Here is a 27,316-nt window from a genome sequence, read left to right as displayed (position 1 = left end):
ATTGAAATCAAACAACACACTCACGGTGCTTCTGTCCCTCATCAAATAGTTCCTCAATAATTACATCTTGAGTTCCGAGGTCTGAGGCCGAGCTGTGGCGAGAAAGGTTGCGACGAGGTCTTGGGCTTGGAGAGGAGCCTTGCAACGATGACCTGTTAGCTCCTGGGATTTCCCGGCCCTGTTTTTGTGGCGTCGGGAGCTCGTTGCTGTTGCTTCCCTCTACATCTTCCCAGGAAGACTTTATGTTTGAGTTGCCCAGCTGGTGGCCTTTGGGTGGAGATTCTGACAATCTAATAGGGAACAGAGCGAGCACTTGGTTTTAAAACACAAATGCCACATGAGTTGAGAGCCATATAAACAAGAAAAATGTAATCCAATTAAATAAATTGTATGTATGTAACTTAACACAATGGGCAGCAGATGCAAAATTTCAAGATTTGAAGCAATTACAGGGGAGTGTACTACGTGTATTGGGTGTAGTATTTTCCTGCTCATCAATGTTTTGACATAACATAATCAACTTAAAATATACTTAAACCTAGGGCTGCACGATTTGGAGAAAAGGTCATATTGCGATTATTGTGGACAATATTGCGATTTGTGAATCGTTTATAATTGAACAAATGGTACAATATCAAGGAAAATGCACAAGATTCTGACATTTTAAAATGTGCATTTCTCAACTTGAATATCAAATCAAATATTGCCACAGTGGCATCGGCTCAATGTACAACTGTCCACTGCAGAGACACTATCCACAACCTGGAGGAACTAGTATGAGTGTATTAGTATAATATTATAACATTAAATAAAGAGTATAATGTTCAGTTAACAGTATACTGTTTGTATAGTATATTTGAATATTAAATCCAGTTACAGCTGTTTCATTTCTGTGGGTTGTTTTTATTCATTAAATCCTTGCAAGAAAAAGGCTCTACATCAGTCTCTAATTTGTTAATATTCATATTGTTCAACATTGTAAAGTTTGCTGTAGCACGTCAAACTTTTTTTTAATGTCCCGCCCCATCCATGCTGTGATTGTTTGGTTGATGAAAAGTGACACTGATTGCACGTAGGCTTATCTGTTTTAGAGGCATATGCGAGAGCCCCGGTGTGAGCTTGGATAATGATAATGACTGCAGGGCACACAGAAGAGAGCATCACACACACACCTTTTGTTTTATTACATCGCACACTTTTTGCGGTTATGTAATAGCACATGACAACATCGCGATTGCGATTACATTAATTATGCAGCCCTACTTAAACCTAATAGTAGCAGATATGGTACAAAACAAGTAGCACAAATGAGCTAAACTCTCCTCATGGCCATGCCTGTTTACTATGGTAAAGACAGTTACAGAAACATTAAAAAAAGAAGAGGCTTTTTGCAATTTCAACAAATAAATCCACATGACATATTGGAATATATTTAGGGACTCACTGCTTTGGGACACCGACTTCCATCTTCAGAGACAATGACAGACTCTGGTTCAGACCTTCTGACTGGTAAACACAGCTACAATACAAACATGCATACCCCAAATTCAAAATCAATAGTGTAAGTCAAAGCCCATTACTAATGTTTGTGAGGTTCCCATGCTTCATACAATTACAGCACAATAATAAAGGGAAGGGTAAATGAACAGTGGTTCAGTACATGAATATTTCAAATGTTTCTATTTTGGCAGATTTGTTGAAATTTAAAACACAAGTTGTTTACCTGCTACAGTAGCCGATAGAGAAACAAAAACTATATAGCTATCTAACAAACACTGCAAACAAACTTGAGGCTTAAAGTCACAAACCTCATTCCAGAGCCCATAGTAATGCATTTCATATCGAAGGACTGGTTATCCACAGGAGCCTGCAATGTCTCTAGAACCTGTCACCCACACACAAACACGCAGCAAAATACACCAGCCACTGTATTTTTAACCATTTTGCCTGACTGTATACTTTCAAGGTGTAAACTGTTGGAAAATAGCCAGAGTTCAGCAGAATGTCCTCAGTTTTATTTTATCTGACCGTGCATTAGGTGCTCACTAGTAAGTATCGGTTACATACCTTATCCAGGGTGCAGTACTGCTCCAGGAAGGGGACACGGCGAACTTCTCTGGCCATCTGCATGGCAATTTCAAGGGCCTTAATCCTCTCCTGGATAGAGCTCACCTCCGCTTGGCTGGAGGAGAATCGTGCCTCCAGTTTTGTCAGCTGACTTAACTGCACATCCTTCCTGTTGACAAAAAAATTTACAGAATATTCAGATTAATGTCGCTTTACAAACAATCTCCGGAAAACATTATTACTAGACTAATACTGGCCCGTTTGATTTTCAGAAGAACAAAACAATCTGAAAAGAAAAAGACCAGTGTTCAATCATTGGTTTCAATAAAAGAACATGGGATCTTATTATACAGCCTTTACTATTTTAACTACATTTTTGGCAGTTTATGCCCATACCACTTTTGAATAGCATATGCAGCCTTCTCTACAGCTTGCTTGATCTCTAGCTCCAGTCGAGCTTGCTCTCTCTTCACCTGTTCTGCCAGACCAGTCGTCAAAGTCTGCACAGATGAGACAAACACAGAACACTCCAGCATCAAACTCACCAAAAAAAAGTTTTAAATTTTGATTTTCTTTAAGTGATGATTTCCTTTTAGGAAATACATAATGTCGACAATTTTGTTCTGCAAGGTGTTTGCAGTTTTTTGGATCCAGTGCAGCTTTTACCTCATGTATGTGTTCCAGAAGGGTAAGATTTTTTGCAGCATGGACCAACGCCTCATCCACCGCCCTTTCAATCTTCTCAATATCAACTGGCTGAATAAAACATAACCAGAATTTTAACCTTTTTAATCTGAATAATGTATGTTTACTGTAACTCTTTAGCCACTACACCCCCCCCCCCCATACCTGCTCCATATCCTCATTTTTGGCTGTAATGTCTGTGGACGGTGATTTGTTCCTTCTGCGATTCTTTGACCTGTCACATCGGAGACTTCAGGAGACGAAAGCAGTTATCACAGTAATGTGCAATTCTCTTTTAAAAATGTATGACAACAACGGGATTATACAAGAAAGACATGTTTAGGGATGGGGATCAAGACCTGGTTCTAAAAGGATCCGGTTCCAACATTGCTCAAATCCCAAAAATCAATAACATCCAAGCTTTTTGATACTGCTATCGAGGCTAGTGGGTCTGTACCGTTCTGTCTTGAGCGTCAAATCTGATTTATCTTGAAACGTGATGGATAAGAAAACTAATGTTTCTAATGATGGCACCGAAACGCGGTATTAAACGGTCCCGGGGCTGTTTATCATCAGGCTACAGCCTCTGCTGCTCTCTGTTGGCTCCTACATACACAGCTGCCATCAGAGAGAGACGCCGCACCGTCACGGTGGAGACGGTGAGGGTTAAGTTAGCTCCAAACTACTCGAGTTGATGACAGCTACACTTGTTGTAAACTCACTTACCAGGTAACGTTACCTGCAGGCAGTGAATAACAGCAGGAGGAGGAGGAAGGTCTGATACAGACTGAATTTTTTATTCTTTTTGTGATGTCCGATATTGAGTTTATATATAGTGACTTTGCTGTTGTAAACATTAATGTTGCTGCTCTAGAAACAACATTTAGATTTATTTAAAATATTAAATTCTAATCCTATAAATAATTTAAAAACAACCAGTCAGCTAATATGGACACTTGAAAATACATTTATTTATCACAAGTCATATTTCATTTCAATATATAACAATGTTATTACATATTGAATATTTTCCTCATATTGTGCAGGCCTACCTCATGCCCGTTGGGGCTGGTCTTACCAAATAACCATCACCAAATAATAGTTAAGTATCGATAGTGGTATCGATATCAGAATCGGATCATTAAGCAGTCTCAATAAAGGTTTAAATATCAATAAAAATAAACGATCACCATCCCTACACATGTTGTTCAAAAGAATTGTTAAACTGCATGTATGTAGGCCTGTCACAATAACTACTTTTGTTGGATGAAATAATTACAATAATCAAAATTAGTCAATTTAAGACACTTATATAATGATAACATAATAGCCAGAGTAATTCAAGTACACCCTTTCACAGAGCAATTGAAAAAAATTTAAAACTTTTTAATTTTTGCTACATACCGTGTTCTCTTTTAAAATCTTTCTGAATTCTGTGTTTTACAATTTAAACAACTTGTGTCATCAGAAAGTGTATAATCATGTGGTGGTGAATAAAATTTCAACAATTCAATATTTTCTTATTGAAATTTTATTCACTATAGAGTGGCCTATTCAAATGCATGTGTAATTATTTATGGGGACAGTTCACAAGTACAAATACCTGGGAGTCCACATGGACAATAAACTGGACTGGGCCAAGCCCCTCTACAGGAAGGGCCAAAGCCGTCTCTATTTTCTGAGGAGGCTAAGGTCCTTCAACACTTGCAGGACGATGCTGAGGATGTTTTATGAGTCTGTGGTGGCCAGTGCTATCCTGTTTGCTGTTGCATGCTGGGCCAGCAGGTTGAGGGTAGCGGACGCTAACATACTCAACAAACTGATCTGCAAGGCCAGTGACGTTGTGGGGGTGGAGCTGGACTCTGTCGGTGGTGTCAGAGAGGAGGATGCTGTCCAACCTACATGTCGTCTTGGACAATGTCCCACCCACTCCATGACGTGCTGCTCAAACACAGGAGCACTTTCAGTGCAAGACTCATTCCCCCAAAATGCACCACAGAGCGCCACAGGAAGTCATTCCTGCCTGTGGCCATCAAACATTTTAACTCCTCCCTTTAAGTGTCTGACACTATCTATTTTCTGTCCAATATGACCTGTTTAATATTTAATGTGCAATATTCTCTGCTGCTATTTATTCACTAGTCCTTTTTGGTTCACCATAATAATTCTTAATAATGTAAATATTGTACGTCCCCACACACCTTTATATTTGTCTTTATTTTTTATATTTATACTATTATATTTATATACCCTTTATCTATCTACCTTTGACAAGTGAGCAATTGTGACAAAAGAATTTCCTCTCGGGGATCAATAAAGTATTTCTGATTCTGATACATACACTATTATATTACTATTATAATACTATTTCAAATGGTACAATTCAGAATGAATTCGTTGTTGCAGTATATGTATTGTGAATTGTCCTCTATCAAATAGGTTATTGCTTGATAGCCTCCACATGCTGCTGAACAAAGGGTATAAGTGGGTCTGACGACGCTACTCTCACGTGGGCAGGGCGCATCCTTGTTTACAAAGCTTGACCAAGCGCGTTTTACACGATTTATTTTTTTTCACGGATAATCTGACTCCGCCACCACAGCCACGAAATCTACAAGCTGGGCTGGCGTCTTGGATCTGCCGATGTGGTTTGATTATGACATTTGATATGACAGTGTGTGGTGTCTGTGTGGAAAAGCCACAACGCAGCCCCGGCCACACTGAAACACCGACAGAGGTCAGAAGCAGCTCCGGTAGACATCAGAACAACGTTGCATGACTAAAGTTCAAATAAATTGAACTTCTGAGGTGACGAGTGAGAAACAACGAACGTGAGAAACAACGAACAGCAGAACGACATTTTACCTTTTCATCCTGTTCATTTTAGCAGTGTAGATGAGGCCAATGATTCTGCTATCTTCCTGCAGTCCATACACCCCACCTTCAGGAAGGGCTGACTCAACCTGCAGAGAGTGAGCTTTGTATTTTTAATCATTGTTTTGTCATCCTACTACTTGAACTTGATGCAAATTCAACAGATGGATTAAACAAATGGCTGGCTGGTTACCAACCAAGGTATCGCACACCAGGATAGGTTAAAGCATTAGGAAATGCTTCAGCAGCCTTATAATTGTACCACAGCCCATGTGGCATGTTGAATGTCTTGCCACACTGTTTCCGGTACTACTGCAATCACAAAATTGGATAAAATGCCATGCTGCAAGAGGCTGATTCTAAAGTTCTGTGAGTTTAACACTTACATTGTGGACAAAATTGACCACTGGGCCATGATTAGTTGTGCAGTGAAAATGTTCAATTTATATGCTTCATCTGACAATTTCTCATCTATAAATTTATGGATCATCCAATAATTTATGATGAATATCATCTAGTTACAATAGCCAAATTATTAGGCAAACAGGACCAGAATTCACAAGATAGCTCTGTGTGACTAATTTTGCCCAAATTATGAGAAATAGGAAATGAATGAACCCTGACCGTACATTTACTTTCTTCAGTACTTGAGTTATGCTATGCTCTAGTTGCAACAGTAAGTAGGTAATTTTACCTCACACTCTGGACATTTAATCGCACTGTCATACTGAATGGACAGCAGACAGGATGTGCAGAAGATATGGCCACATAAAAGCACACGAGGGAGATTGCCTTCAACGTCATCCTCTGAAAAAGAAAACAAGACAAGTTCGGGATATCGTGCACATTTCTGTTAGAGTGAACGACCACTGCTTCTACCCATTTAATAGAAAAGCACAGTGCAATCCATTGATTGATGCTGTCATCCGCTCTACATCAACTGTTAAATGAAAATGATTTAAAATAATGTAAAATTAATTTTGCTGCTATTCTGTCAAAGGTGGTACACAAATATAAGGTTTATTAATTTTCAAACTAATTGTTAATTATTAATACTGTTTGACTTTAAGTTTCTTCACCAAACTGTTGGTGTTTTTATTTCATAAATGAATCACATGTTGCATAATTTGTAATTACTACAGCAACTCCTTGTGTTCTAATTTTGTTCATAAGTTAATACAAAGTTTGATGTTTTTAATTATGAATAATTAAAAAAAATATATATTTTCACTGAAGGTTGGACCCATTAGTTAAAAGCAAGATGTCAGTTATTATTAGGGCTGCACTGTAGCAATGATGTCAGTATGTGTTTAGAGTTTAGTTTAGTTTTACCTATCTTTGTTCAGCCTTGTTTTTAGATGTAGGCCTATGTATATTGCTATAATTTGTTGGGCTGACAGAAAACTTTACAAATCACTAGACATGAAATTATATATATATATATATATATATATATATATATATATATATATATATATATATATATATAATTGTTTTTGATTTTTACTTTGGTATCAAATTGAGTACAGAGAATTCTGGTATCGTGACATCCCTACTAGGGCTGCAACTAACGATTATTTTCTTTGTGTTTCTTTGATTAATCTGTCAATCAGTTTCAAAACTAATCAATTAGCTGTGCTAAAATGTCAGAAATCAGTGAAAAATGTCAATCTGGTGACGTCCTCAAATGTCTTGTTTTGTCCACAACCCAAATATGTTCAGTTTACTGTCCTGGAGGAGCAAAGAAACCAGAAATATTAAGATTTCAGAAGCTGGAATCACAGAATCTGGACATGTTTTTAGAAAAATGACTGAAAAATGAAGAACGATTAATCAATAATCAAAATAGTTGGCAATTATTTTAATAGTTGATAAACAGACTAATCGTTGCAGCTGTAATCCCTACAAACTACAGCCTCCTAAATGATCAAACAACTTTTTAAAACACTCAAACCTTCATGAAGGAGGATTTACTGCAGGACTGTTGGATTAGACTGCATTCGTTTCTGCTAGGTGTCCCTAATAAACCGGAGACTGAGTGCACGTCAATGTGTTGTATAAAGTAAACTAACAAGCACTTTCTTTTTAACGTGTATGGCAGTGCAGCAGCAGTTGTCACACTCAGCCGCTGAAGGCCAGGACTGGTGATTTCACTTCCTGCCAAATAAGGCCGAAAAATGTCAGGCCAATTACACCACATTGTTCCAGTGAAGCTGAACTCTTAAAAACACATTTGTTTTGTTAACGGAGCAAGAGCAGACCGAGAGTTCATTTCCTCTGGAGGCAACAATCGTGGAGAAGCTCTCTCATGTTGTTTCAGTGTTGAGATTCAAACACTTAAGATACTTTAAACTCCAACAAGGCGGTACAAAGCAAAAGCCACGTCTGAATATCTGTCAGACCATCGTGCATCAGTCAGCTTCTCCCTCTAATCATCTGTGTTCTGGAATCACTTCCTCCAGTCTGCACAGACTACACTGCTGGTAACCAACACTGCAGCCGTAATAGTATTTCAGGCATCTCCTTTCTCATCAAGACATAAAACACTTCACTGAACAGACCTCCAACCCCTTTCAGTCAATGACCCGGACATGCTTTGCATGTGAACCACTTGTTTACAAAATACACCTGGATTAGTTTCATCTTGTATGTCCAGTACAGAGAGAGATACAGGACCCGGTTAGCCTAGCTTAGCACAAAGACTGTCAGCAGTAGGGGTGGGAGAGAAAAATTGATTCTTAGATGCATCGCGATGCGGACTTGGAAGATTCTGAATCGATTAACAAATGCCAAAAAATTTATTATTTATGTTAATTGATAACGTAATGTTGACAGAACGCAAGAGGCGTACCTCGCTGAAGGGCAGCGTCTGTGGCGTGAACATACAGTCACCTTCAAACAGGCACCTTCCCCCTCTGACCTCTCACCTGCACTCAAGATCTGCGAATAGGACGTGAGCCACCTATTCCAAAAGGCAGAAGCTCAGGAAGGCTCCTGGACCTGACGGTGTCTCACCATCGTGCCTGATAATCTGTGCGGACCAGCTGGCCCCCATCTTCACTCAGATCTTCAACAAATCACTGGAGCTGTGTGAAGTTCCCTCCTGTTTCAAACGCTCCACAGTCATCCCGGTCCCAAAAAAACCCTCCATCTCTGGATTAAATGACTACAGGCCCGTCGCCCTGACATCTGTAGTCATGAAGTCCTTTGAAACACTGGTGTTGGCCCACCTGAAGGACATTACAGGCCCCCTGCTGGAGCCCCTGCAGTTTGCCTACAGGGCTAACAGGTCAGTGGATGATGCTGTCAACTTGGGACTGCAACACCTCGACTCTCCAGGGACATATGCTAGGATCCTGTTCGTGGACTTCAGCTCGGTGTTCAACACCATCATCCCGGACATCCTCAGCACCAAACTCACCCAGCTCACTGTGCCAGCCTCCACATGTCAGTGGATCACAGACTTCCTGACTGACAGGAGTCAGCAGGTGAGGCTGGGGAACATCACATCCAGCACCCGGACTATCAGCACTGGCGTTCCCCAGGGGTGTGTGCTCTCCCCACTGCTCTTCTCCCTCTACACCAACGACTGCACCTCAGGGGACCCATCTGTCAAACTCCTGAATTTCACTGACGACACAACGGTCATCGGCCTCATCTGGGACGGTGACGAGTCGGCCTACAGACGGGAGGATGATCAGCTGACTTTCTGGTACGGTCAGAACAACCTGGAGCTTAACACGCTCAAAACTGTGGAGATGACCATGGACTTCAGGAGGAGCCCCCCCACTCTGCCCCCCCATCACCATACTCAACAGCCCTGTGTCTGTGTCTCAGGTCATAAGGTCACAGGTCTTATTTATTTTTTCCAGCATCCTTTGCACTATGCTCCATCACACTGTGTACATGTATGCATGTATGTGTACCTGTCAATATGTCTATATTGTTTTGTTCATAGTGTGTATATTAGTGTTGTCTATTCTGTAGTTTGTGTCCGATTTTATTTTATTATTATTATATTATTATTTTATTATTGTATTATTTTATTATTGTATAAGTAAGCACATCGCGAGCAATGTACAATCCTGAGTCAAATTCCTCGTATGTGTACACATACCTGGCAATAAAAAAAACTGATTCTGATAAGAGAGAGACGAGAGAGACCAGTTTCCCCATGTATTCAGCACACCACTGCTACGGAATGAATAACCACCCTACTTAAATTTCACGCAAATAAGTATTCTGGCACCGTGACACCCCAAAAAAATTAAAGCAGTAAACATGCAGTGTAGGTCAGTGTGTTCGTTAATGAAAAAGTCTGTAGTTTCCTCAACTGTACAGCACATTTTACAGCTGTTGTGTAACGTCAGCTAAATTAGTAACAAAGTAATATTAAGTAGCTCAGCTGTATGTCATTACTAACTTGCCTACTTGTCAAGGGTTGAGAACATCAGATACAAGCTCAGACTAAACTGGTGTAGAGCTCTGTCCTGTATACAGACTGTACATCCTGATAATCATATTTCAGTTTTCAGAGGAGTGTTAAAGAAATGAAGGTGGTTACCATAGAGCTGAGGTTAATGTAGTAAATTAGGGATGCAAACTAGTCATTTTAAGCGAATTAGGTGATGATTCTTTTGGATTTTAATGCGCCAGTGAAATGCTTAGTAATTATCTAGAGATCCAGTATAGAAAAAAAAATGATGTATCAAGATGCATCGATAATTGTTTTATAATCGCATCGTAGTAGGGCTGCAGCTAACGATGTTAGTATTCGAAGCTTCTATAGATTATTTCAACGATTCATCGATGTGTCATTTAAGAAGTACAGCTGTGCACGTTTAGAGGTGATAGATATTTATTAGTCGTTTCGGAAATTCATAGTGTGTCATACAGCAAACATCAGACCAACAACCAGACAGCTGCTTTACAAACACAAACATCACCCGAGTGCTACAAGTTATAGTAAAGGCTCGTGCAGACTACGCGACTTTCAGCGTCGGCCGTGCAGTTCACACAACTTGCCGTCATATGACGGCAGTCTTGAAGTCGTTGTGGCGTTCACACTACGTGACTGATCGGTGACAGGGGGTCAAACACAGTACCGGAGCTGACAGCGGCTCTGTCACCCGACACTGGTCTCCAAACCACGTTTTGTCAAGAAAACACACGTGAAATGTGAAACGGGAAATGAGCGATCCTGCACACGAAACAGCTGTTTGTTATTATAAAGACGGAAATTATAAAGACAAAGAATCTGGTTGAAAGGATGGATCAGCAGACGCAGGTAGCAGGGATTGTCTGAGCTACAGAGAGAGCTGCAGGGGAGTTAGAAGGTGCAGCTCCCCGACACCCAGTTAACGAATGACTGTGAGGTTACAGCTCACGGCCCAAAAAGGAGAACAAACAATTTTCAGCTGAGGACTGTGGCTTACTTTGGCTTCAACTCAACAATCAATCAGGATTTCAGTTAAATGCTAAAGTTGCTGTTACTGTTGTCTGTGGTCCGCTGGCAGAACACCGGCTGCTTTCTGACCAGTTCTGCTGTTGCGACATAAGTTTCATTTTACGGTAACATCACAGAGTTCTTGTTTTCTTTAGCTTGAAATAATCCCATACTTTGGACAATTTCTTCTTTGTCCCTTACTATTTTCTCTCTCTTCCTCCACTTTGCAAACAGATCCATCATAATCAGGTCGTGTTCGCAGCTTAAGCGCGATGTGCGACAGTAACAAATGTACGGGCAAAACAGTGTGCTAAATATGGATTAAACGAAGCATCGCTGCAAAGACTTTGTGTCTATGCATTTTATTAATTGATGAATCGTTTCAGCCCTACATCGCAGCCCTCTGAATTGTAATCGAATCGTGAGGTGCCCAGAGATTCCCAATCCTAGTAAGCAGGGGGAAACGAAAAAACGAAAGAAACTCCCTCAAACAATAAAGTGAAACCATCCGTGGTGGGAATGGGACGTTTTCAGGGTGAGTAACGAGGTAGTACACATATCCACCATCAGGATTCACAGCAAAGCTATCAGTCATTGTGCTAAGCTAGGCTAAACCTGTCCTGGACGAAGAGATTAAACTGACATTTAGGGTGTATTAAAACCATACCACATATTTAGTCACTGATACACATACATTAATCTTCATTCATCGTGTCATTATTGATTAATTAATAAAATATTTATCTGCTAATTGATTAACTGCTCAGTGGAACTGTTTTCACAGAGCCTAAGGTGATTGTGAAATCAGTGAATCGTTTAGGTTCATCTTGTGTGTTCGATTAATCAATTAATCGACTATTTTGATAATCAATGAATCGACTTCCATCCATCGTCAACCGCTTATCCTGCATACAGGGTTGCCAGGGGCTGGAGCCAATCCCAGCTCGCATCGGGTGAAAGGCGGGGTACACCCTGGACAGATCGCCAGGCGATTAATCGACTTGAGTAATATTTTAAAACAAAAATTCTCTCCAGCTTCTTAAATGTGAATATTTTCTGGTTTCCTTCCTCTGTGACAGTAAACTGAATATATTTAAACTGTGGACCAAACAAGACATTTGAGTACATCATCTTTAGCTTTGGGAAACACTGATCAAGATTTTTCACCATTTTATGGACCAAAAGACTAATAAATTAATCGAGAAAATAATCAATCAGATTAATCGACTATGAAAGTAATCTCTAGTTGCTGCCCTAGAAAAAAATAGGTTTTCAGTTCACTGTAAAATTTAACAGAGAGAAGCAGCAGAGTGGCACACTGCTGTTTATAACAATCAGAACAACATTTACACAATTCAATAACCGACTTAAGAACTAACAGACATGGGAAAAAGTTTGTCCTGCATTTAGACGGTATCAAAACTTAACAAACTGCAGCAGCAAAGACTCAAACGTGGACGTTCAATCACAGCTGCGTCTGAGCATCAACAGCGCAGGCAGCGTTGCATCATGGGTCACACAGTCACAGGAAGTGCTATTTTAAAACAGCGCGGCTGAGGAACAAAGAGAGCAGCAGTCTGACTCAACTACTGGCTGCAAACACGCTGCTGTTACTGGCAGAGTGTGAGGCCGCGGCCAACACCGCTCTTCAACCTTAATAGAGAGGACATCTTAATGTGGTACTCCCTGCAGTGACCTCAATGAAAAACACTCCTTATGGACACACACAACATAATGCATTCCCTGGCCCCTTACCCTAACCTAACTGTAACCTAACCCTAAAATCAAGTCTTAACCCTCAAAAAGCGTCTGACGATTTGGTTTAAAGTTCCCACTGGGATATAAAAACATGAAACACACACACACACACACACACAGGCTACATCCACAAGTCAAAGTTTGTAGTTCTTCAACAATTCTCATTTTCTGAGCCATTTTCCTTTTTATTAAGCTTTAAACATGTAGTAAAGTAACTTTATCCATATCAGTGCAGAAAATATACCCAAAACTTATAGACTCTATAAATAACTGCACGTTATCACCTCCAGTTTTACAGTCAAGGCCGACCTCTGCATTTACATTAGGATGAATTCATAGTGAAGCTGCTCTGTTTTAAAACGAAAACGATCTCCATCCTCACCAGCATTTTAGCTGTGTATGAGAACGGATCTCCAGCCATAGTAAAATGGCTGAAAAAACACATCACATGCCCGTTAATCTACACGGGTCATGTGCATGGAAGCAGGAAGAAAACTGTGTACGCTGCAGTTGCAGAAGATTCAGCTAAAGAAGAAAGTACTACTAGAGATGAACGTCGAACAACAATGGTGAAGAACCACAGCAGAGATTTCTGTCCATAGACCGACAACGAGGTGGAACTGTTACAGAAAGTAACACGGGAGTAGAAAGGTCATGTGATAGGAGCCTGACGAATCAGGGAAGAAACAATCAGGAAGTCAAATGTGAGCGTCTACATCTTTCTTTTCACCTGTCCATACTAATACGCTACCCCGGAGTTTTAACACGAAAACAGGGTCAGCATCGTTTCCAAAACTTCTCCCTTTTAGGTCTTCAGATTCAACACTTTAGTCTGGACGGGAAACGTAGCAAAAGGTCTTTTTAAAACAAAAACATACTAGTGTGGATGTAGGCTCAGAGAGAAGAAAAGAGATGCTTTAAGAACACATCAATCTCACACACACATCTCTCAGGTTACATTTGTCTGTGTTCGTATACACATGACGGCATGTGAGGAGACACAAGTGATAATACAGGCCTGAGGTCATGTGACCCATGACACACACACACACACAAATACAGGGTTTCTATTTACTATTACTACTGACCAAGCCTGACTGAAACATCAGCACGTCCAATATCATTTTTATATTATTATAAGCACTTTGTAACATGTTTTTTGAAAAGTGCTCTATAAATAAAGATTATTATATTATTTCAGGTCAGGATGTTGAAATTAAACAAAACTTCCAACATACCCTTAGAATTTAGGGCCACTGTTGCTGCTACTGCTCAGCTTTAATCAGGCCCACCACCCAAACATCCACCTGTAGGCTCTAGTGTCCGGGAGGAAGGGAGGATAGAAAGGTTCTTCTGTCATCACTGTCCAATCTCTCTCTTTCTGCAGGTTTTGGTGTTTGCCGTGTTGAGTGATGAGGTCAAAGCCAAGACATTCTTCCAAAATAAGGTTGGAGGTATGGGCAAGCGAAGCCTGATTACTGACCTGCTGCATGCATACAGATCACAGACTGTATAAAAGAAGTGGACGTAGCAACCGTGACGTCACCTGTTAGTTTGTGGACTGCTGTTCTGAAGCATTGATTGACTATTTTTTATTTTTTTAACCAGATGTGACCATATTTGGACGAGGTGGTGGAGCTAGCTAGCTAGGTTAGCAAGGTGCATCTGTAATTCACTGTGATATTAGCTGGGATGCTAATTTTGGCTAGCGACAAACTGGCTTAAAACATAATCTACATTAAAGAAAAATGAACAGCCGACTACTAATTAGCTTTTTCAGCGGCGCTGGTTAAATGTACACAGAGCAACAGATACGAGTCGCCTCTAACCTCATTGACGGGTCGCCATGGTAGAGACTTGTCAATCACAAGGTAGCCCCGCCCTAAAGCCTCCCCTGCTTTCTGGTCTATTTTCCTCTAAATGGGACCATAATTTACTAAATGAACATCATGCTGTGTTGAAGATGACTGAGACCATAAACTCATTAGGGAAGTGTTTACTGAGGTAATAAATTAGCTGAGAAGTAGCCTCATATTCTCATAGACTTCTATACAATCACACTTCTTTCTGCAACCAGTGGAGTCGCCCCCAGCTGGCCGTTAGAGAGACTGCAGGTTTAAGTTACTTCAGCATTGGCTTCTCTTTTCAGATCCAGAGGTTCCTGCTTGACAGAAATTTACAATCACCGAAACAGTTTCGACTTTCTGCCTTAGAGGCAAGAAATTCTATCAGTCTGAGAGACGAGAACAAGGACAGCTCCAAGAACTGAGAACCAATTCCCTGAGGGTCAAACACAGACTCACACTCACAGGAATAAGTTTAAAGCTTACCACATTTAAATCTCTGGTAGGCAACGTTTGAGAAACCAGCAAGAGACAGGTAGATTTTGAAGGTGTCCACCCTCATCCTTCAGGCCTTCCTCCAAAGCCACTCCCCCATTCCACATGTTCATGTGCAGAGTGTGCACAGGTAGGCAGGTGGAAAGGCAGATAGGTAGACAGGTAGGCCAACCAACCAATCCTTTGGTCGAGCTTATAACAGTCCTGCGACAGCCCCAGGTACCAGATTGTATCATTTTGGTGTCACGGCATTTGATTCATTAATTGCTGGCGGCTCGTTAGTCATTGTGATGTGATTGTTGTGTAAGGTTTCATGTTCAAGTACATTTTTCATACAAGCACAAACGTGTGCTTCAGCCGCACACCGCCAATAAAACGTCAGCCCACAGGGTGTGTCGAGAGGTGGCGCCACAGCGTTCACAGAACTGACAATGATGAGACAGCCAGTAAGAAGTAAATTAAGAACATGGAAAACATACAGTGGATAGATAGAAATGAATGAAACACAAAACATAACATTAAAATGTATTATGAAAATGAGTTTGAGGACACGTCAACAGTTGCTGCTGATGTCCAGAACTCCCAGTCTGTTAGGGATTCAAACCACCAACCAACCAGCTCCTCTAACCTGCGAGATTCTTCCATAGCAATGCGCTCTGACTTGTTTCAGAGGATATAAGCTGAGTTAGTGTTGGAGTGAAATCCCTCCAGTTGACTTGTTTCAACCTGCAGCATCAGATGGCAGCAAAGATAAACCAAAGCTGGCACCGAGGACTTCTCAAGGTTTCGGTCTGTGTTGTTGCTGATTGTCAGCTGCTGATAAAGACGACCGTGGATGAGCATTTATCCTGAAGTGTTGCTGTGTACAGAGGTGATCGAGTTAACAGTCATCCTCCATATTCACTAGGAGAACCAAACTCCCTCAGAGCTCAGCGCTAGGTTCGACTGCACCATTTAAACGCATGAGATGTTTAATTTAGTTTAAATCAGTTAACATCTGTGGTGTCCAATCAGAAAGCTTTCAAAAAAGTAGGAGGAAATCCACTGTGGCATCACATTTTAGCAAAAAATCCATCATAACGAGCATTTGCAAGCATTACCTGAGGGTTTGCTACAGGTAAGTGTTGTTATGCTTTATAATCCAAATCATTTTAAAGGGTATAGCCCATGATGTATTACCTGCTGATGACAAATATGATGTGTGCTGGTCTTATCGCTCCAAGACCGCCAAATGTTGTTTTATTCATGTAGAATAAACTGTGTTGTTATTTAGAAACAACCAATTCTACTAGTGGTTAAACCAGACACTGTACCACAGACTTGCACTGTGAAAGAATCGGCTGTAGACGGTGGATCCATTTTTTCAGAATTTGATCCTTTCGGTCCGATAACATTTGGAATTTTTTTTTACCCCCATTCAAGTTAGCGAAAGGCTAAACCACAAGTTAGCTGGCTCGGCTGGCGGACGTCAACACAGCGGACCATAGAAACCCCACCACCAACTAGCAGTTCTGGCGGTGTAATTGCAGAACGATGCACCAGTAGAAATGCTCACGACTGCATGGCTAAAGGCCCATTTATACTGTAGGGTCTACGTGCGTACCTACGCCATAGGCTACGCACGTCGGCATGCATTTATACTTATGCGTAGGTGTGTCCGTCATTCTGCAATTACATCCCCAAAAGCTAGTCGGCAGTAGCGCTACAGCATCCACTGTGTTGACTTTTGCCGGCTGAGCAGGCTAACTTCCGGTTTAGCGCTGCACTAATGTAAATGGGGGTAAAATTGTAAACGTGTGGCTGGTGTAGCCTTTTCAAATGTTACCGACAGAATGGATCACATTCTGATAGCGAAACGAGTCATTTCGCTCGGGTTGCGACGGTCAAATATATTGATTCACTGTGTTACAGCCACCGTTTTGGCCGCTAGTAAATGCTACTTCAAAGAGCGGGTTACTTCCGGTCGGCTCAGAGGCATTGCAAGGCTACCCAGCCGACCAATCACAGAGCTTACGGTCTGCGTTGACTCGACGTGTAGTTACATTTTTGAAGAGGTGCACGTCAGGCTACGGCATAGCCTCTGCATAGCCCCGTAGCCTACACCGTCACCTACGCCGTCGATTTGACGCAGAAGTATAAATTACACTTTAAGCTACAGCGTAGAATAAATTGGCCTGCTAGTAAAAAAGAATAAAAAGACCTGTCTGTGTGATGCAACCTGCTTTACTTAAGATCTACATTCATTCTACATTCAGATGGTGCAACCTAGTCCACGCATCTTAATGTTGCTTTAAAGTTGTGATATTTAACAGACTGGAGCTTCTTATGTCTATGTGATTGAGGTTTATTAACAGAGGTTAGTAAGTTAGCTAAACTGTATATAACTAAATTCACTTCGAGCCCATTAGTTAACAATATGTAACGTAATCTACAGATTTTGATATGGTGTCAAATCGGATTCTCTTAAGTGTGTTCTTTCATTTGATAGGAGCATTTCTTCATCAGAGGTCATAAAGTGCAGATATTTTGAGTTTTAGTGCTTCTCTATGCTTCTCCCATAGGCTTCATTAGAAGTAGCACCAAGCGGAGCATTAGGCGTTGTTATTGTGTGATGTAATGGCCATTCCTCTTGCCAATAACAAGGAAGTAACCGCAATTAAACAGCAAAAATGAGTTCTGAATTGTTTCCACAAGAACACTGTTTGTTCATCAGACTTCCTCACAACTGTGGGCAATACAAACAACATACACCACGCCCTGTCAGGCAGGCGTGGGGCTTCCTGTGTTAATAGCACTCTCAAATGATCTCATCAGGGTCGAGAGGTGGTTCAGTGCTTTGTTGTCAAGGTGTGACTTTTGACCTCTAGAAGAGGAAAAAGAAGAACGCTGGAGAGGAGACAAGGGAGACAAAACATAGGCTACGTCCAGACTGCAGGCCTTAATGCTCAATTTAGATTTTTTCCCCCAGATCCGATATTCAGACTTCAGTGTGTACTGTTCGTGGCATGAAAGTGATCCGCATGTGCAGATGAATAACAAGACGTCACACGCAGCAGCACGCTGTCATGCAGAAGTAAACAGAGCCACAGAGGTTAGCTTCGGTTAGCTATAACTTGCTAACCCTCCCAGTTTTAACGGGAGACTCCCATATTTCATTGTCCTCTCACAGGTCAAATTTCTCCCAAATTATGACAAGTGTTCACAACTTTGTCCTTTTCATTACGGGCTTCTTGGGCTGTACAACGCAACTTCCCAACAGAACTCAGAAGAGAGCTCGCGGTCTGGTGGATTTCATGTGTAAGAAAGGGAATTTCTGGGCAGAAGATAGAGAAGAAAGATGTTTAAAAATGTTTTTTGTAGAGCTTTTTCATTCACCGCGGCTCCGTCTACAGCAGAACTGTGACAACAGAGTGAAGTCAAAGTCGCAACAAGTGTCCGGACTCAGGTCAAATTTAAAAAGATCCGATCTGTACTGGGAAAGATCAGATTCCATGTGACTTGGCCTGTTCACACTGTCATAAAAAGATCAGTCTTAACATAGCCATAATTTCAGGTGCAGTTAGTTCAGTTAGATGCACACAAAGTTACATCATATCAGAGGTTTTCAGAGGTTGCGCCTCCCCATGGAATTGCACGGGGGGCATGAAGGGAGACACATGAAGCAAAAATGCAGTATGTTGACATGAAAGGGACAGGTGCATGCAGAAAACAACAGGAAATTAGTTATTGTTGTTTGTCTCGCTGATCAACATGGTCAGCAAGCCGGAACCTCTATCTTTGAAAGTGAAGCCAGTGCTTAAGTGCCTTTATCCTGCAGTCTCTCTAACGGCCAGCAGGGGGCGACTCCCCTGGTTGCAGAAAGAAGTGTGATTGTATAGAAGTCTATGAGAAAGTGAGGCTACTTCTCAGCTAATTTATTACCTCAGTAAACACTTCCCTAATGAGTTTATGGTCTCAGTCGCTAGTTTCCAGTCTTCGTCAACACAGCATGATGTTCATTTAGTAAATTATGGTCCCATTTAGAGGAAAATAGACCAGAAAGCAGGGGAGGCTTTAGGGCGGGGCTACCTTGTGATTGACAAGTCTCTACCATGGCGACCCGTCAATGAGGTTAGAGGCGACTCGTATCTGTTGCTCTGTGTACATTTAACCAGCGCCGCTGAAAAAGCTAATTAGTAGTCGGCTGTTCATTTTTCTTTAATGTAGATTATGTTTTAAGCCAGTTTGTCGCTAGCCAAAATTAGCATCCCAGCTAATATCACAGTGAATTACAGATGCACCTTGCTAATCAAGCTAGCTAGCTCCACCGCCTCGTCCAATATGGTCACATCTGGTTCCAAAAAACCAAGATGGCGACGGCCAAAAAGCCAAAATCAAGACTTCAAAACAGTACTCCACAAACCATGTGTGACGTCAGTGTCTACACCCACTTCTTTTATACAGGGTGCCTTCCTGTTTGGTGATCTGCTTTTTTTTAATTTTTAATTTGTGTTTTCTTCTATTTGTCTGTTGTGTATAATAATTTAATAAAATAATTTCCACTTTACTAATTCCATCAGTACGCCAACTGCTTTCTCTTTTTAAAATAAATACTTCTCTTTCGCTAATTAGTTACAAGTGCTGCCATTTTGCTCTTTTTCAATCATTGTTAAAGGCATCATTTTAAAACAAGTGTTTCACCGATACCGAGCTTCAACACGTTCCCAAATGTCATCAGGGGTGTGTGGTGTGTGTGAGGCATCTTCCAGGCTACTGTTCATCAAATTACAAACTATGACTACTACATTTGCCGTGTTAAAAATGGCTTGTTGAAGTGCATAAAGACAACGTGTGCTCAGTGATGTGAACTGTGCGACCTCAGACCGTTGTACAAAGACTTGTACAGTACAAACACTCAGACCCAGTGCAGGAATGTGGAGGTTGAGCAGCTGAGACACAAGAATGTTTCCTGCCTACTCATTAACACAGAGCTCTGTCATCTACCAACACTACAGCAGGATGACAGGGAGGGAGGGCAAGAAAGGAAGGAAGGAAGGGAGGCAGGGAGGGAGGGGAAATGAAAGAAGGAAAGAGAAGTTCACTATTGTCTATTGGTGCCGATATTGTGCGTCAGGCCAGATGAATAATTGTTTTTCCTGATGTCGTTATAGGTGAGATCTCCTTTCATCTGGTTGATAAGATGGATCATATCAGTCTGACTGCCTCAGATTGCTCTTAAATGGTGTTGAGGCGAGGTCCCTTTGAACTATTTTACCTCTAACCTACATTTTGGGATGCATGGATCCAATACTGATATCAGACCGATACTGACTCAAATAGCTAGATCAGGTATCAGTGACAAGGAGTCCGATCTTTTCAATTGCTTATGTACTAGGGGTGTGCATCTTCACTGGTCTCACGATTCGATTATCAGGTCAACGATTCGATTCCTCGATGCATCACGATGCATCACCTCGAAAGGTTTGCTAGCACTAACTGCCTTTTAAAAATCACTTATTTTCCACACACCTAATGTGTACTATGTGATGCATCGGTAGTGCGCCGTTAGACCCAAATGTTTTGCTAGGATGGCAAACAGCATGGAGGGAACTAAAAACTAAAAAGTTGTCAGGAGTTTGGAGGTATTTCATGCTTGCCATGTCAACAAGTTCTACGGCTACTTGCAAAATCTTGCATTAAAAAAAAGAATATCTTATATAAATTGCACATGAGAATTTATCTTTTTGGTAGTAGAATAATAAAACCATGGATATACACATTCTTTGCATCGATGGTTGTTTAATCCATTTAACTATACAGCGCACTGTTTCGCACATTTATTATCGCACATCACGCTTACACTGTGATCAAGTTAAGATGAAGTGATTTGATGGCGCTGTTTGCAAAGTGGAGGAAGAAAGAGAAAATAGCGAGGGACGAAGAAGAGACCGGCCAGAAAAAAAAAACACAGAAAGTGTCCAAAGTATGAGATTTTTTCAAGCTAAAGGAAAACAACCACTCTGTAATGTTACCGTCTGTCCACCGTAAAACGAAACTAACGTAGCCTACCACAACAGCACGACGGTGATCAGAAAGCACCCGTAGCGTCCACGTAGCAGACCCCAAACAAAGTAACAATAAAATAAACTTTAGCATTTAACGTAAATATTGATTGATTATTGAGTTGAAGGCTAGCAAAAGTAAGCCGCAATTCTCAGCTGTAAATGTATAGAAGTTTGTTTGTTGTTCTCTGCCTGGTTGGACCGTGAGTTTGGGTTGTAACATCACAGTCATGAGTTGCTGATCAGCTGATCCCAAAACAGGCGGCAAGCAAAGCAAAAGTGCTTTTTAAACGATTACTCGATGAATCCATGAATTAATCTGTAGAATAATCAATTACTAAAATCATCGTTAGCAGCAGCCCTAGACATAAGTGATCATGATAATATGTAAGGGCTGGGGCGATTCGTCAATGCATTACGTGCGTTAAAGCGTCGCTGCATCCGGTGTTAGTGGGATTCTCCCGGACAAGCTCCAGCTACAAGACCGCGACATTCGACAGTAAAATTTGGGAGTATTTTAGACAGACACTCAATAACGTGCTGCCCCGTGAGCTCTGAACTGGGAATGGCTTCACTGCAGCACAACTGCCTTCCATGAACACGTGAAGCGAAAGTTTCCTGGAGCACTAACGGCAGGCCCACGAATCCTGTTTACTTTCTGTCTCCACACGAGCACCACACATTAGCAGCACGAGGTCACGTAGCCCATTAAAATGTAAGTATTTCTTCATCGCCTTCATGTTAAAAGTAATTTCTGCCCCGCTGCTGTCATGGTAACGTAACGTTACACCGTGTGTCATCTAATGTTCATTTTCTGTTGAACGGCCACGTATGAGCGAGCGAACAGCCGAAACTAACAGTACAGACAACAATAACAGTACAGTCTGTGAGTCGTTTCAGTTGTTTTCTTTGCCCCACACTAATGGTGCGTTGACATGGGAAGTCGGAATTTAAAAGTTCCCAGTTGGAACTTTCAACTGGAACGCCCCCTGAAGTCAGATTTCCGTCTCGGAAACTCGGGACAACCGCACTACCCCGACTTTGTGATCCAAGATGGCTGTCGGGGTATCAACAGTTAGTGAAAGCTGTAGTTTATACTGTTTATTAGCACTTCTGTGTACTTGTGACTCATATAAATGTTAGTACACAAAGTGCTGTCCAACTGCTGTCTGTGGACGTGTTGCTACAGTGTTTAGTGTGAGTAAATACCGCACAATGCGGTTTTTTTTTAAATCAGCCGGCGCATCAACGGCTAACCTGGCAAGTTGTAAACAAACAGCTGGCCGAGCGAGGTTTTCCGGAACGCCGTCAACCTGGGTGTGACGTCATTCCCAGCTCCGACCCCAGACTTCCGAGGTAAATGGAACGCAGCATAATGCAGAAATACATTTGATTATCATACTGCATTACTCAATATTGAAATTAATCCATGTCAGAAACATTTAAAGTTTAAAGTAAAGTAGCCTGATTAATGTCTGTTATTGTTATTATCACAACACATCAGTTACGTTGAAATTGGATTCAATTTAAAATGCTACTATTGTCATTATTCTAACGTGCTTTATCAGGATGATTGAATAAAACACTGATTTTTTTATATTTATTTTGGATAAATTGGTATGTTTACAGTATTATTTCTTATCCTTTTTTATTAACTATTGTGATGATAATTAAATAAAATCCATCAACTCTGCATGTGAAATTGGTTCTTGGCGGTTAACCCATCCTAATTAAGTGACCCTCCGGGTCCAAAGCAGAGTCCCCCACAGATGGAGCTACTGCTGCCCTGATAAAAACGTACGTATCTATCTTATAATATCTTATTATTAATCCATAGCAACTTTTCATTTTTTTCCATCAATCCATTATCATGTTTACATATACTGTATTTGTTACTGCTGCTGTTTGTCTGTTTGTCTTTAACCTGAAGGCGGTCTGAGAACAAAACATCGTAAATAAAGTGAGTACAAGTGGTCGACCATGTGCAGGGGTTTTGTTTGGTTTTTATTCAGGCAGAGGCTTTTGTCCAAAGCAACATCCTGTCCACTGCTGTTCCCACACACACACACACACACACACACACACACACACGGAGCAATTTATGGTTGAGTGTTTTGCTCAAGGACAGTTTGACTGACCCACTGGTGTAACGCGGACAAATGCAGGCTCACACAGCTGTTAGTAACAGATGGAATAAGAACTGTTTCATTTGTTTTTGTGTGTATTTCCTGGCGGGCGCTCTGTTGTTTGTGAAAGTGGAAATCAGGAAAGACCACTTCCAGGTAAAACATTTACCTTAAGGTGAAAAAGCCTGAGGCATTATTTCATGCAGTAAGTCACATATATGTTTGATGGGTGTGATTATTGTTTAGGCCACTATCTACTCCTTAAACTGATCATCACCAACAACTTCTTGCAGTGAAACCCAGATTAAAAATGAACTGTTAACTTCAACTGTACAACAGCATCACATCTCTCACTGCAATCTGTAGATTTTGTTATTTTGTGCATGCAGTAAAGCCTGTACTGCATATCTGACATTCTGAAGTGTTCCTGCTGCCTATTCTGTAGGTTATCATGCTTGTCATTTACTGTTCAAGTATTTTTGTTTGTTGTGATTCCAGCTGGCTCAATAAACAAAAACAAAACAAACTACATACAAAAAGGTTAGTTGTGAAACTAATAAAGCTAATCAGCAGCTAACCCGTGTTCATGTCAGTGCTTCGTTACATTTTGATTAGACAAAGATGGTTCTGGTCCTTATGGTTCAGATCTAAATTCTGCAGAGTCAGGTTGTCTGGTCGTGTCTGCCTGGAGATCTCTGAATATGTATATGTCTGTATAATCTAGGTGTGTGTTGCAGCTGCATCCTCTGGTTGTGCAGGAAAAGGAGAGATCATAATGCCGTAATGACAGGCTTCACTCCACACACACACACACAAAAACCAAAAGAGCAACACCATCAAACAGGAGTCTAAGCCAGCAAAGTTTAACCCAAAGTGCAGCCCAGACACCGCTAAGTGTTAAACCTTACTGCTGCTTTCTTTAAACATCATCCTCATCATGAAATAAGAGATAAAAAAGAAAATAGTCAGGGATTACACAGTGAACACTACACTGGCTCTACTGCACACACCTGCTCATAAGTACTCATGTGTACGTCTACAGGCTCGGATGAATGACTGTTTTGGTACAGTCTGTGAGCATTGGGAGGTTTTAGGTATCACAATACAACAATTAGTCAATTCTTCAATTAGTACTATTAAATTAATTATTAATTTAATAGTACTAATCAACTATTTTGATAATTGATTGATCGCTTTCAGTACTTTCCTTTAAAAAAAAAACAAAAGAAAAAGAAATTCTCTGATTCCAGCTTCTTAAATATTTTCTGGTTTATTTGCTCCTCTATGACAGTAAACTGAATATATTTGGGTTGTGGACAAAACAAGACATTTGAGGATGTGATCTGGGGGTTCACTATTTTCTGGACATAACCAATCTATTAATCGAGAAAATAATCAACCTATTAATCGATAATGAAATTAATGGTTGCTTGTAGCCCTACATGGTACACAAGGTATTTAGAAATTCTTTCAACACTGTCAGAAACAGATGCTCATCTTTCTATTAAACTGATATTGAGCTGCTGTAAAGTACTGTACGCCCTCCAGCAGGAATCTGTGGAAGAAGGGCACCTGTTTCTTATCTGTTCATTATTCTCTGGGCCATTTAAACCCAGCAAGACTTATCCAAGTAGGCTAACCACATTTTACACGCACAGCATTGTAGGCTTTCACACATGCTACAGTGACATTTATCAGCAGAGGCTCAGCTTTTATGTGTGTTTGTTTGTGCGTGGTCATATTTGAATACCAGAATAATCCACAACTATCGTGACTTAAGGAAGTGATCTTTTACCTGCGTACCAGTGTACAAGTATTTGTCCCAAATAGGGGTGTGATAAGATCTCGTTCCGTCTGCATGGTTTCACTTTCAGACCCAGAGGTTGAGGCGTTATTAAGATTAAAGAATTAACATTGGACAATTGACTACCGACTATGTACATGTAGCTATGCTCGACAACCCAGCAATATTCTAACGTTAATAGCTCTCCTTATTACCTAGGCTCCTTACATGCTTGCTAATAACCTTTTTTTAAGCTGGGTCTCTGACACTGACAGTGTTGTGTTGGACAAATTTGTGCAGCGGTGTTCATGAGAGAGAGAGAGAGAGGGACGAGCGAGAGGATGTGCTGGGCGAACACACTACGGTGCTCTGCAATCAAATACGATTTTAAATAGGCCTAGTAAAAAAAAAATAAAATAGAAAGAAATCAATATATGGCAGCATTGATATTGTGGCGGGCCGCCACAGTGTGATATTCTGCCCTTTTTCTGAACTTCTTGTCAGTGTACACAGATCTGCTGAAAGGTTTGAACATGGGCAGAAAAGCTGCTGAAACACAGGAGCTATTAAAGTGCAGAAGTTTTAACTGAATTAAAATCATTTCTCATTGAGGTGAAAAGGTGCCACATGCACATTTAAAGAGGTTACTTCCCCAAACAAAGACACAAAGAGGAGGGAAGACTAAATCATGAATCAGCAGGGATAATATTACAGGAGAAACAGATCTGAGAACAGCACAGAATGACTGAGAGCTGAACTGACTTACATTCTGTTAGAGTCACGTGAGGCTTAGATTTTGGATTGTCACCTGCTGCCTGAATTGTGTGTTTCCCTTTACATAAATAAAAATATTTTCACTATAAGTTGGTGCAGAAAAAAATTAATGTAAAATGCTCAAAATATTCATATAATTCAGCATTGAAGATTTCTTAAAAATAGTGTTAAAATCTTGTCTGGTTATAATGTGTCTCATCACACCCTGGTCACGTTTGGTTTTAGCATGTGACCGAAACAATTCCTGTGAAAATAGTCCCTGTATGTCGACTACTCGCATGTGCTTTAGCAGTGAACCTGTTGTAGCATGCTAGTCGGCTTACCCCGGTTAGTCTGGCTAATGTAGCATTGCTGCCTTTGGTGACATTTAGGCCCCGTTTTAATGGCAGGTGACCCGATCACAAGAGGACAGCTCTAAACAAAGGTGTGAACACAGCCAAGACACGTTGATATCCGAGCGCTCAGACCACATGGATGTGATGAACAAAAGGAAACTCTCTGGGTGGAGTTGGTCCAGGATGCTGAAGGTGGTGCCGGGAGAGAAACTCGCTGCCTCAGACTCAGTTTGTGCTGATGATGATGGTAATATCCTCCGTCAGTAGCTGCTGCTGTCAGCAATCAGCTCTCACGTGACGCTGAAATACTACAGTTACAACCACACTGAGAAACAACTGTGCTGATACTGATCTGATAACCTTCCACACCTTCACTCAACCCACAAATCAGGACCAACGTTTTACAAAAGTGAATCAATTTAAAGGAAAATTTTCTTTATTAAATTTTTCTGCAATAAAAAGACATTTTAAATAGTAATTTTGCACAGAACATCTTCTGAGTTAATCATGTAAAAAAACACTAGCAGGATACAATTATATAAGCTTATCCTTTCTCCATTTTCAAGCAATAACACCTTCCAACGATCACCTTTTTCTTACATCAGCGCCATAAAAACATCTTCATAAAAACTTTAAAAAATGTGCTGCTCTGAGTATCAAATATTTTCATTCAGCTCACCTGGAACAAAATAAATGAATCCGGGGTGAAGACTGATGTTTGCTGAGTCGGCTAAATTATAAATGCTGCAGGAGAAGTTAGGAAGAAGAAAAGACAGAAAGAGGGAGCTGAAGTCACCATGACGACCATGTGAGACTGTCTGCGTGGATGCAGAGTCACATGGAAGTGCAGACGTGCATGTGTGTGTAATCCCATATGCATCAGTGGCTGCACGAATGTGTGTAGGCACGAGTGTGTAAGTGTTTGTGTTTTATCTTGGGGAAAAAAATGCATATTTTCAGTGTTTCCAGATCTAAACATAGAAGCACTCTGTGTGTGTGTGTGTGTGTGTGTGTGTGTGTGTGTGTGTGCAGATGGACGTGGGTCGAGAAATAGGTCATGCAGAATTCCTGTGGGAGGACCAGCCATTC

General features: G+C 40.9%; 1 protein-coding gene across 2 annotated transcripts in view; it reads right to left on the bottom strand.

The window, feature by feature from the left end:
• Positions 1-27,316, bottom strand: part of rnf17 (ring finger protein 17) — a 60,335-nt gene that overhangs the window by 31,985 nt on the left and 1,034 nt on the right. Inside the window, exons 2-10 of one of the 2 annotated variants that reach the window (XM_046054631.1) lie at positions 6,320-6,432; positions 5,617-5,714; positions 2,917-3,001; positions 2,734-2,823; positions 2,464-2,567; positions 2,068-2,236; positions 1,809-1,885; positions 1,445-1,519; positions 25-290 (exon numbers count right to left, since the gene is read on the bottom strand). In XM_046054631.1, coding sequence (XP_045910587.1) covers positions 25-290; positions 1,445-1,519; positions 1,809-1,885; positions 2,068-2,236; positions 2,464-2,567; positions 2,734-2,823; positions 2,917-3,001; positions 5,617-5,714; positions 6,320-6,432 — 1,077 coding nt within the window. The remainder of the gene's footprint in view (positions 1-24; positions 291-1,444; positions 1,520-1,808; positions 1,886-2,067; positions 2,237-2,463; positions 2,568-2,733; positions 2,824-2,916; positions 3,002-5,616; positions 5,715-6,319; positions 6,433-27,316) is intronic. The other variant, XM_046054632.1, reaches the window with a different exon arrangement.

This window comes from Micropterus dolomieu, linkage group LG07, assembly GCF_021292245.1.
Source record: "Micropterus dolomieu isolate WLL.071019.BEF.003 ecotype Adirondacks linkage group LG07, ASM2129224v1, whole genome shotgun sequence".
Taxonomy (NCBI): Eukaryota; Metazoa; Chordata; class Actinopteri; order Centrarchiformes; family Centrarchidae; genus Micropterus; species Micropterus dolomieu.
This window is presented reverse-complemented; position numbering and strand designations above follow the sequence as displayed.